Source organism: Psittacula echo (genome assembly GCF_963264785.1).
Source record: "Psittacula echo genome assembly, chromosome: 5".
Classification (NCBI taxonomy): Eukaryota; Metazoa; Chordata; class Aves; order Psittaciformes; family Psittacidae; genus Psittacula; species Psittacula echo.
This window is the reverse complement of record NC_137739.1, coordinates 36001486-36014087: the sequence shown is the minus strand read 5'-3', so window position 1 is coordinate 36014087 and position 12602 is coordinate 36001486. Positions and strand designations below refer to the sequence as shown.

The window sequence follows — 12602 nt, the reverse complement described above, 5'->3', positions numbered from 1 at the left end:
CCCCTCATCCTTGGGCAGAAAAATTTCAGCTCTGCCCCCGCGTTGTTTTGAGCCAGCTCTGGGTGAGTGAGTGCATCACGATTGGTGAGACAATTCCAGATGATGCCAAACTTGCGGATACTCTAAAACCACCGCTGTGGGCCGAGGCCTGGCGTGCTGGGAGTGCAGCCCAGATTACTACAGCAAATCCTCAGCAGTTTCCTGCCCAGCTGGGTCTTTTGGAGTCTGTAACATTGTAACCTCATAAAAGCTAGAAAAAGCTTGAACTCATTCAAAGATTATTTCACACCACCTACAGTACTCTATGAAGTCAGACATGCTGTAACGTGATTAACGATGTGTTTGGTGGTGAGTCACCAGGTAGTCTAGCAAGCGCTGCTCACCTTCTAACCAGTCTGTGTGGGAGTCCTTACCCAGCGGCACACCCAAGCTGAGCGTTTTAATAATTTACCACATTCTGAGTTTAGAAGAGCAGTTTTTGTTGCTTAATTGAAAAAAAAACCAAAATTACTTAAAGGCTTTGCCGCCGTTAGGGAACAAACCTCCATCAAGAAGAGGGGGGAGACCCAGAAAACTATTGTTACTTTGTGTCATTTGAGCATCCAAGAAAGACTGGGAAAATCCACGTTTAAGAGGTGGGAGATTGCATCTTTGTGTTGCATTAAACAGTCAATTGATAAGACAGATGAACATTTCTTGGCCCAAAATGTAGCGCTACCCTTTCCTAACTGCGTGTCCCAGCACAAAGTGAGAGTTGTGGTTATTCTTGTTTGCTATCTGAAATGTTTAAGGATTGTAGAAAAAAAAGCATCATTTTCCAGGGAATGAGCAAAAAGGGTCTGTCTGGTTTGTGAAATGGTGGTGAGAGACATGGTTTTGGTTCAGGCTGCAAAGAAGTAAATAGCGCTTGCATCTTCAACATGATCTGGTATCCTTCATAGTAAGAAGCCTAGGGAAGAGAAAGAGTGGGACAAACTTGCACAATACTTCATCGATTACTTTTCCAGCCTCCAACTGTTCTCAGCTCAGGGGATTTCCTGACGTGAATGAATGTGGTTCGTGACTCCTTGGTAACCTTCAGTGGATCATTCTTCCAAGTGCTTGTCTAGCCTCTCCTTGTGCCTGTCTAAACCTTTCGCTTCCACAACACCAGTAGCTACAAACTCCACTGACCTTCTACATGCTGTGGGAATAATCAGGCCTTTCTCTTCATTTGAAGCAGTCCTTGTCAGCTTTGTTTTGTGCTTTCCAGTTCTTGTGGTAGAAATGACCATGTCAATCACTTCCTCGCCCCCTGCTCCAACTCCCTCACAAACCTTTATTAGATGTCACTTGTCTGTCAGCCTCCTCAGGCATAAAACCAGACACCATGAATTGTCCTCATTGCTGTCCTTTTAGCCCGTCCCATTTCTTAGATACCTTTTTGTGGAGAGGGGACCAGGACTGCATGCACTTTTCAAAGTACTGCTGAACCAGGAGTTTATACAGTAGTCTAACGAGGTTCTCTGTTCACTTGCTGTTTCTTTCATAGTAATCCTCAATGTTTAGTTAGCTGAGCACTGAGCCAATGATTTTGGATTTTGTGGAATAGTCTATGATAGTTCAAAGGTCTTACTCCTCAGTACTGATAAGCAGTTCATAAACCATCATTTCATACGTGAATTTAAGACTTGTTTTCCCTTCAGGCATCACTTCAAATTTAATTTCCACTGACTTTCAGCTGCCACATTATTGCCTAATCCCTCAGCCCTGTAAGGGCCATATGCAATTCCCCAGTGACTGTGCTTTCCCCCAGTACTCTTTTTAGTTGTGTATCCTCAGCGAACTTTCTTACCTCACTGCTGCTTCAGATTGTTCACAGATAGATTTAACAGCACATGTCCTGGCCTCACCTTTGGGATGCCTCTGTTGTGAGAACTGACCACTTACACCTACTTTCTGATACCTATCTTGACCTGCCACAGCTCATCCAGTATTAGTGCTGCTGGGATCAAAGCCAAATATTGCAAGCCCCTGTTCAGGGAGTGTAGCTCATACCTGGTCCTTGTCTAGACTTCTCCATTTCTAGACGTACAGGGTGATACCATGGAGCATGAGGCAAGCAACACCTTAGCCAGCCAGCTGGCTAAAATCTTTTGGGGAGTGCATCTTATTCCTCCATTTGTTATAAATGCATTAATGTGCAGGTGTTTGATGCCAGTGGGGCTGTCTACACCGTGCAATAGGGAAAAGCTGCAATCACACAAATAAATGCAAGCCTTGAATTAGCAAAGTGCAATATTATTGAAATGGCGTGTTTTGCCAGAAAAGAGCATACGAGAATAAATGATACTTGAAATTAGTGGTGGATTATGGGCAAAGCATGCAAATCCGCCCACATCTAATTGAGGCGTAACTGATATGCCTCTTCCGGCAATTAGCCGAGTTCCTTGGAAGAGCACTGTGTTGGATCAGGCAGCAGGATGGGCTGGCGTAGGCAGCCTGCTCCAGCTGCCTGGGAATTAGCAACCTGCCGCAACCATCCCCTTCTCACCCCGGCAGCAGGATCCGCTGTGATTGAGCTGGGGCTGCAGCAGGGGCCAGTTAGTTTGAGCTGCTTTTCATTGCTGGGATTTTCTCTGCAGCAGGCGCTCGTGGGGTCAGACAGCTTTGTTGCTGCAGAGTCCATGATGGACAACCAGCTTTATCCATTCACACAGAGCACTGCTTACATAGGGAGCTCTGCCAAAGAAGGATTTTCCCTGTGGAAGAAGTCCAAGTATTTTTATTCAGTGCCAAGAACTGACCTAAAGTGTTTATTCTGCAAGGTTGGGTGTCAAGTCCCACCAGCAACCCTCCTTGTGCTGGGTCGGTGATGCACACAGAAGTGAATGTCCCTTAGAGAAAGTTAAGCCACAGGTAGCTCAAATGACTTTGGGGATGCCTGTAAACTGCTGGCCCTGTCCCACATCTGGTGTTGCCAGCACACGACAGTTATGACATACCTCTGCCATTGCACTTCTGGCTTTTTGCGCTGCTAATGCACCAGTTCCAGTCATTAGCATCCCTTCCTCACCCAGTTCCGACAGAAATGGGTGATGTAGGATGCCCATACCTCCCACTTCATCTTTTTTCCTTTTCCCACCACCCAAATTTTCCGGATGTTGCTGCCACTACAAATAAGCAGTTGAATGAGCACTTCTCTGTGCATGACTCATTCTCACCCTTTGAGGGGCTCTGTGGAGGGTGTGGACACAAAGTCTCACCATTTCCTTGGTGTCAAGTTCACTGGACTGAATAAGAAATAAGAACCTTCTGCTCTCCCCAAAGCAGCAGCAGCCAACTTCTGCCGCTCCTCATCTAAAACACATGTGGCAAAAAGGGCACCCTGGTCATGGTTTCCAGTTGCATCACAGCAGTGAACTCCCTCCTTTTCCTGCTAACATATGGGTGGTGTTGGGTATCTGCTCAGGTTTTATGTTCTGCCTCTAGAGAAATCCCAGGCTCACAGTGAAATAATGGGAAAATTGCAACCAAAGGAGTCCCACTGAGGGGCTACAGCGAAATATGGGTGATTTATCTTAGGCGATTTGTCCTGCTTTTGTTAAGTGCCTTCTACCTGACCATGAGGAAGCAAGGAAGAAAGGGTACCTTTCTCTGGCACATGTCCCTTGGAGGTGGCATTTGTTCGCACCTGGGATTTAACACTCCTTCAGCTGCTATTAACCTGCACTCTTTGCTTCACATGTTTTCACATGAGCATTAGCTTGGACAGGAGAGCCAGAGGGAAAGATTCATGCCATACTTATTCATGCCTTTGTGATGTTTTTTCCATGAGGACAGGGAATAGGGACAGTGAAGAGGAAGGTTTGAGGCTTTTTTTGTTTTCCTCTCAAAGACACAGATAATGTGATGGGTGGTACTGGCTGCCCTTCACTGGTAGGGCTGCTTTGAGCACTGGGCTATCTGGGTTTGTGTTACTGTGCAGTTTGTCGCCCTGGGCTGTGGAAGCTGGACTGTCTCTGTATATTTGCATGAATGTTCTAGGAAATGTGGATTTTTTTGAGGCTCAATCTATTTTTGATTGAGGTTTTTGTGGTTTTGTTTCTTTAAGAAGCTTTGGGGAAATTTTGTGCTTGCTTCTTTAGTCTTCAGGAGGAATCTCAACCTAGCCCAGACCACAGTGGGTCAAAGATGAAATGTTTTCAGCAAGCATTGTAGCTGTAAAACAGAGTTCCTTGAATGAAACCATCGCTAATTTACAATAATCTATGCACAAAGTTTATGTTAGTTATCAGGAACAACACAGTGACTGCTGCTCACCTCCTTATGGACCTCGAGCTGTTTACTGAACAGCATGGTTTGGTGCCATGGTTTCACTTGAACTTTAATTTTTCCACCTCTGTTTTTTGCTTTTCTTTTCTTTTTAACTTACCAGCTATTTCTCACCCACAGGCACCCTTCTAAGTGTGTGAGTAGATGAGTGGATGAGTGGATAGTGTGGCCGGACTGCAATCAAAGAAATATTTTGAGAGTCCTTTCAGAGCTCTTTAAGGAATCTGGGCCGGCTATGAATGCCTGCTTTATGCAGCACTGTTTTGAAGTAGGAGTGAGTCACTAAAAAACAATTTGTGCTCTCTCCATGTTCAACTTTGACTTTATTAAGAAAAAGAGAAAGAAAACAAACACAATCCCATTCACTGCTGAAATACACATTGATCCTTTAATCCTCAGGGAATCGTTTGGAACTGCTTCCTCCTCAAAAGAATTGCTGTATTGATGCAACATTTAACTGTGCAATTACACATGCATGTTTTTCTCCTGGGCTTTGCAGAGCAGGGTTCTATGGCTGGGATGCTAATCAGAAAGCAATTTATATCATCTCGTGGTACGTACAGCCTGAATGCAGCCCCTACTAGGTACCTTTGAGGGTCTGTCCCAGCCTTTTCAGGCAGGAAACCAAAAATGGGAATTACAGCCCAGCAAGGTCAGAGCAAGAACTGAAATCTGGGCTGGAGCCCAGTGCTGTATCCCATATTGATTTATTGTAGCCTTCCTTGGTGGAAGTGGGAGGCTCTGGTACCCATACCTCCTTGGCACTGCCTGGAGGCTGTAGCTGGCAGGTGCCAGCAGGGAGTCTGTTCAAATGCCTTTATCTGTGAGCTGAAAATATTACCTACCTGAAAATGCCTGGTCAGTGGGCTCGTTTATGCTCCTATGCCTGATCTCCGCAAGGTGCAATTCCACGCCTCTGTGGGATTGAATTTTTCATGGGGGTTTTGCAGAAAGCGTTACTTCAAAGCTACTGTACTGGGAAGTGCTCTGCACATATGTTTGTACATACATCTGTATGTACGCACACCCACACATACTTGTTGGGCCAGGCTCTGCTTTCCAAGAGCTGCATTTGCTGTAAACTTTGCCAGATTTTTCTGATGCTTCACGTGTCCCGCCTCTGGCTTCAGGGGCATGCAACACTTAGGGCAGAGCCACAGAAAAGTAATTTCCAGGAGCTGGGGAGCCTTTGGGAGCCCCTGCTGTCACCTGTGTTACTGTGTTGTGTTACTGCGTTATGCCTTGATTCAGAAGCTGAACCCTGACTGCACTCATTTGCCTCATACTATTTGACCCTGATGGGAGCGGGTTGCAGAATAACATAGAGTGTGTCCTTGTTTCCCCTTACCTGAAAAGCATGGTGCACATTGGGATTTACAGTTACCTACAAGTAAACATAGAGGCTGGCTGGAAGAAATGCAGCCATTCTTCAGCTTGCTTTGAATGCTAATACTTTATTTGGATTTAATTGGTTTACCATGACATTACTATTAATGGTTTTATCATCAGTTCTTCTTTCCCACCAGCATTGAAGATGGAGTTTCCAGATGGGCAATCCTAGCTGTCAGTCACCTGTCCCTTATCCATGGCCACAGGCTACCAAGTCAGCCTTTTACCTGATCCTGTGGCAAGCATGCCCAGGGCTCAACATCCCACTTCTTGAAATCCTTTAAAACTCTTCTAAAGGATGCTTTTAATGCATCCACCACACTTGCGTAATGGCCTCAGGAAGATGAAAAGGAGAGGCTTTCGTTATGTCATTAAGCAGTGTTGGGCTGATGTTACATGCTCCTGGCCTCTAGGTCCCTCTGCTCATGTTTTCTTCCTATTTTATTGAAAGCTTTAGGTTGGGGCAAGCTGCAGCTGCTCCTGTTGGCAAAACTAGCAAAACCTAGTCCTCCTCTGAGTTCAAGCGTTTGCTCCCTGCAGCTTATACCCTCCTTGGCAGCAGGACCTTGGGGCATGTCAGTCCCATGTAGCACAGGACAATGCATTTTGTTCCTCCCTTTCATGGCAAGGCTGAAAACACACAAACAGCAGGCAGCTGTGGTCTTAGCTGACAATCTGAGAGGAGCCTTGCTACCAGAAAACCCCAAGGGAAAGCAAGGAAGGCTGCTAACAAAAAGTCAGCAAGGGACTCTCTCTCTAGATGCAAGAGAAGCGAAGGAAATATAAGTAATGTGCTGAGGTATGCAGATAAAGTTATTTAAGTTGTTTTGACCATAAAGCCTAGGACAGTAAAGGCTCTTAACCTCTATTAATCAGCAAGAAGCTGGAAGAGGCCACATAATAATTTCAGCTGCCAAAGCTGCTGCGCCCTTTTGCTCCCTTTAATTTAATTGTATTAGTCCTGCCCGCATCCTTTGTTCTTCTGCTCTGCTCAGGAAATCTGCTGCTGGTTTTGGCACGGCTTGCTCGGGCTTCACGTGGCTGGTCTGTGGACAGCCAGGAGGGACAAGAGGGAGGGCAGGAAGGGAAAGAGGATGGGAAAAGGTCCTGTGGGAGCAACCTGCTTAATGTGCCTCATTTTTCTTAATAATTACACCACTTCTCTTCCTGGCAAAACTTCCTCCTGATCAGCCAGACAGGTAAAACTGAATGCAGAAGGACTCACACTGGTATCAGCACAGATGAGATTTCATGTTTAAATCTTTAAAAAAAAGAAGAAAAAAAAAAAAGCGTGCCCACAAGCCAGTCTTGCACAGCAGGAGTTGTCAACCCAGCAATCAGAGCCTTTGGCTCTGCTGAGGGGTTGGGGTGTCTCACCTTTAGCTTTGCTGTTCTGTTTTGTGCCACCTGTTTCTCATCAGACCCATAAGAAATAAGAGCAACAGTTTAGCCCCAGGTCCTGCACTTGCTTAGAATGTAGAAAATGGTCCAACAAGCAAAGCAGAGGGATTATCAGTGATAACCTCCAGCTGTTTTTCTGCTGGTGGCAATAGTATCACTGTTCCCCTTGCCAAAGCACTGTTCCTTGGGGCTGCTATGTGGTGCAAACCCTCCCCTGCTCTCCTGCTACTTGTCGGACTCCTCCAAACCACTACCACCTCCATCCCACCCACCTCTGCAGGGCTGCAGCTCCCCTCCCAGCAGCATCCAAAGGTGTGGGTAAAGTTTTCCCTGTCAGTAGCAGTGACACAGAGCAGCTCTAGCTGAGGATCCAGCAGCATCATTGCAACTTCACCGGTTTCCCCAGCAAATGCATTGGCCTCCAGTCTCCTGTCAGCATTGTTGCAAGATTATTGTTAGCTCAACCCACTGGCATTTTGTCTTCCCTGCTGCTAGAAATAATGATTCAGCACAGGCACACTGGTTTTAGCGTGTGTCCTTTTACATGACAGTGTAAATATTTATGTGCCTTTGTGTAACAGGAAAAGACAATATGCACAGTCCCTCACCTACCGAAGTCCCAAGGCAATCCTACAGGGGATTCAGAAGTGATGATGTGTCAAGAAAGCTGCCCTGTGCTGCTGCTTTGTAGAACAGTTGCTCTTCACTGTAGGAGTGGGAGGATGTGTCCCACTGATTATGTACCAGAGGGGTGGCACAGGAGGTGTCATCATGAGTAACTCATTGGTTGTAATGGAAACATCAGAAAAAAAGAAATTAAGATCCATCAGGAAAAAAAATTGATGACCTGCTGTGTTGATAAGACTTTTTTATAACCCTTGGTTTCACTTCATCTTTCTGAATTGAGCAAATAAAGAAATGCAAGGGGTGGGTTCCTGGGCACAGATGTGTCCTCTGCAATTCCAGAGTTCATCCCTGCCAAAGGATGAGATAGTGGAGAATCTAATCTGAGCGTGCTCCTTCATCACCTTTCCCTCTAGGAACGCTACTGTTTAATATGTGGAAAAAGATGAAGCACTTACAGAAAGCTGTGGTTAAGAAAAGGGGTTTTCAGATGATTTTTAACACTTCAGGCTTGTCTGGGAAACACAGTTTTGGGCTTGATATTTTGCTGGATTTCTCTGACTTCAGAGTCCAGCCGTACAAAATACCACAAATCCATTACAGTAAGACCAGGTTTTCTCAAATAGGTAAAATGTTAAGGTTCTTCTCTCACTTCACAGCAATGAATTATCAGTGGTACGCTTGTAGTAAAGCAGTGCATTTTTTGCTTTCTAATTCTATAGGGGGGTCCTTTTCTCATTGTTTGCTATAATTCTTCTTGGATCTGAAGAATAAAACATATTTATGTTGGCATGTGGGGTTCTGAAAAGCCTCAGGAAAAAAACGGACTGTGAAGAAAGTTTTTCTGTCCAGTGAAGATTTTTGCGATGCATTTTTTCTATATCAGAAGGAAAGCTTGAAATATAGAAACCCTAAAAACCACTAAACCAGCTGCAGCTACTTATTTTTATTATTTCATCCCTTCTTTTTTTGTTAGTAAATTTACTGTATGTTGCAATGCAAAGTAGAAATTCCAGATTTCTTGGATAAAAATTTGGGTCTGCAAAGTTAATTTCAGTAGTTTGGGAACTGCTTGACAGATAATTTTAAATCAGAAAGTGGCAATCTGCTGCACTAAAAATAAAAACTAACGATCTAGTAAATGACTAATTTTGTGGTCTGGGGTAATTAGCAGAACAGTTTGGCGGATGGAAGGCAGCAGGTCTAAATTACTGCACTAAGTCCATTTGCAGGAAGATATTATCTGACTTTGTTGTTATTAAGAATAATTAATGAGAATTAAAATATTCAGCTGGGATTTCTGCTGCTGCTATTAGTGAGAATAAGTGTGTATATGTATGTGTTTGCTCTTTGATGCTTTTCTCAGTTGTTTGCATCTCAATCCTTGACTGTCTTGCTCTGGGACTTTAATAATACTCTATAAATTATTCAGACCGTGCCTTTGTCTAGCACGGAGGAAACTTGAGGCTTCTACAATTACTGCTCCTGGTTATTCATGAAAAACATATACAATGATCTGGCAAGGAAAACAGCAGTAAAAGGTCAGGCAACAAGCTGCTCTTTATCAGCAGGTTCACAGGGAGCATTGGTTGGCTGCTCAAAGCTTGCTTTTGCATCTTGTTCTTACAACACAGGTTGCTGGGGATGGCGTGGTTACCTCTGAGTCTGCATAGACCCACATGGCTACAGAGCTTTCCCTGTTGAAACACATGCATTAGTTTGCTGAAGCCAGGGTGCTTAAATTTCGATGCCCTCAAAACACCATGATGGTCACTTAGTCTTGTGCCCTCTGTGACACCACCCTTTGGTGTCTCTGCTGGGCATTCCCATCCCAAACCTGTGTCCTGCAGTAAGTTTGAAGCAAACGCTTTATGAAACCCTTCAACTAACAGGGTTCCCATGATAGGGAAGACTTTTCATGAACTGGTTTAGCGGATAATTGCTCTCACTGTTAAAAACAAAACAAGCTTCTCCCTTTGTTTTCAGCTTGACTCTCCTGAGTTTCAGTCTTACAGCCCTGGACTTTGCTCCACCTGTATTTGGCAGAGTTAAAGCCCTTCAGAGTCTGAAATTTTCCCACATGGTCTTAAATACTAGGAGGAGTCATTTCCTAATCTTCTCTTTTAAGAGGACAGTGATAATTGAGGATTTATTATTTACTCTAATGGCTTTTATGTGGTTTGTGTTTGGGTTTTTTAGTTAAGTTGAAATTGTTCCTTTTTATCATTGTTTAACTACTGTTAATAATGGCTGTTCACTGTGTCTACATCTAAGGATGTGGCTCTACTTCTGTTAAAGATCCAGCTTTTGGGGCTGTGAAGGACAGTTGAAGCAGTGTTGATTTGATTTTGGGCACCTCTGGAGAAAAGTAGGTGCATCAATCAAAGTGCTGTTTACTCACCTCCTCAGAAGGTTTTGTAAATCATGACTGTTATTTTTAGCAGCTCCCTTTCAAATGGTGTTTTCAGTTCTGGTTGTAGGCTGGGCTGTATTCTACCATCCTTAATCATCTTGGGTACTTTCTTCACTTTCCTTAAATTCATTGGATTTCAATGAGAAATTTCAAGGAGTGAGATGATACTTAGATGAATGAAACTGGGGATTAGATGGGGGATTAGATGGATCCTAACAAGCAGATGCTGTGCTTTCAATTGAAAGATTTGTAAGCTTCATTAAACCAAGAGCTCTTTTCACATGACACAAATCTTAAAGCATTGTATTGTACCCTGTTATTCATGCAAACAATAAATGATCTTTATGCCAATAGTCATTTTTTGCTGAAATTTCAAACTGTGGTCATATTCAAAACCTCCATGACAGAATGTGTGCTCTTTTATAGTCTTATGTACTATGACTTCAAGAGGATTGTTCCTCATCCAAATGCCCAAGCCTTTTGCAGAACGGAGGTAAAAATGTCTTGTTTATATTTATCCACTTACTTGTGTTTTTTCTGTTTGCAGCATTTTTGCTCCTATGTATGTCGGGCTGGTGGGAAATCTCATAAATACCACGATAGCAATGTTTTGGATCCCTTTGCAGGCTAAACCAAAGTCAGATCATCATTTGACAGAGCACAGTAAGTATTTAGTGTTTCTGATAAACAGCATGTGAATAGGGACAGGGGATTGACGTGCTGTAGGGACTGCTAAAAGACTCGGGTGTTTCTTTTAAGGCAAAAAGGTGCCAACCTTGAAATGCTGACACTTTAACGCTTAAAAGAGTATTATTCTCTACCTGTTAATTGCTCTGCCATGCAGATTTGCAGGCTTTCTAGCCCAGTGCTGGCTCTGCATCTCAGAAAAGGTGAATGTGAACCTCTTGCTGGGGGTTAGTTTGGCCTGGCATAGGAGGCAGTCCTGTTGTCTCACAGCAGTCCTCCGCATGCAGACCTGGTACCAGCTCCCAACTTCCTGCCATTGGCACAAAGCTGGTGCTGCAGAGACATGCCTTTTCAGAAAGCTGGTGGTGAACCTGAGCAGACAGTCACAGAGGTTCTTGCTTTCTGTCTCCAACCTATATGAATAGATTATTAATCAACATGTCATCTTCTATAGGCACATCACAATCTGGCAGCGTGTTTAGCATCAGAGAAATACTACGCCTGATGAAGTTTCCGGGAGTAATGGAAGTTTTCATAGTCAAAGTCTTTGCTGGACTTCCCATAGGTAAATCTAACTCATTACTTGTAATTGCTGATGTATTTAAAATAAGGTGACGTACACTGTAGACCAGGCTTGTCTCAAGTTGCTGAAAGCACATTGCATTAGATCATGGAGCAGTGACGATTCAGTTCCTAACTCAATGCTGGATGCTTTCAAATGCTCTGAAGGTACATAGGGTCAAAACCCTGGGACTTAATGTAAAACAGACTACTTGTCCCAGGCTGCTTCTGTGACTTTTGGTAAATCACTTAATCTCTCCGCTCCATCCCTCTGTAAATGCTTTTTCCTCTTGACTGCCATTTCTGATTAGGCTGTAACCTCTTCAGAGCAGAAGGAAATCGTTTGTCCTCTGCCAGAAACGCTGAGGTTCTTCCTGATTTACTAGGTGATTTTAAGAGGTATGTGTATCCTAACCTTTTTCCCTGCAACTAAAAACTATTGCTGGACGAGAAGATGTGGCTGTTCTAATTGTTAGCTGCAAGAAGGGAAGCCACAGCATGTTTCTTCCCTTGCATGTCGATGGTGGTGCCTGTTCTTCTATTCTTTATATATTCTACTTGGGGTTTTGTGTCATGGTGGGAATCCGCTGCTACTTCAAACCCATCCCAACCCTGCCTGTTTCCCTGCTCCCTTTGAGTTAGTTGCTGTCCTGGCACGGTCCATGTCTCCCAGTTTGCCTGGTTATACATATCCTTGGCCACAATTTAGTAATCTTTAATTGTGTCTACCTTTCCCCCTGCTTGTTTAAAGACAAGCCAGCACGTCAGCCTTGTTACTGGTGGTGTTCTCTGCCCTTGCACACATTTTCATGGCTTTTTTTTCCCAGTCAAACTTAAAAATGCAGTCTGGATTTTTGTCTGGATTACGGTTTCAACGACTGAATTTTGTGCATATCAAAACACGTGCACATCATGCATCTGAACAAACTTCCCTTCCAAGCAGGGATCCTGAGAGAGGATTTAAGACACCTTAGCTTTTATACTTTGCATCTTTTTCCAATTCATCTGCATCTGGAAAAGCCCATGAAGTTTAAATAAAGTGAAACATTATTTACAAATTAAATTCTAATTTGTAAACTGGAAATTCAGTTTACAAATGAAAGTAGACTTGGTTGTGGAGAGTGGCTGAATCAGAAAGGGATGGCATTTCTGGCCTTGGTCAGGTTCTTCTGTTATTCTTTGCTAAGGTTCTGGGGGAACAAGTCTGACTACT

General features: G+C 43.8%; 1 protein-coding gene across 1 annotated transcript in view; it reads left to right on the top strand.

Moving 5' to 3' along the window:
• Positions 1-12602, top strand: part of SLC67A1 (solute carrier family 67 member 1) — a gene marked incomplete at both ends in the record, with an annotated part of 65040 nt that overhangs the window by 29598 nt on the left and 22840 nt on the right. Inside the window, 2 exons of the mRNA XM_080617407.1 lie at positions 10689-10804; positions 11283-11393. Of these exons, the coding sequence (XP_080473533.1) occupies positions 10689-10804; positions 11283-11393 (227 nt within the window). The remainder of the gene's footprint in view (positions 1-10688; positions 10805-11282; positions 11394-12602) is intronic.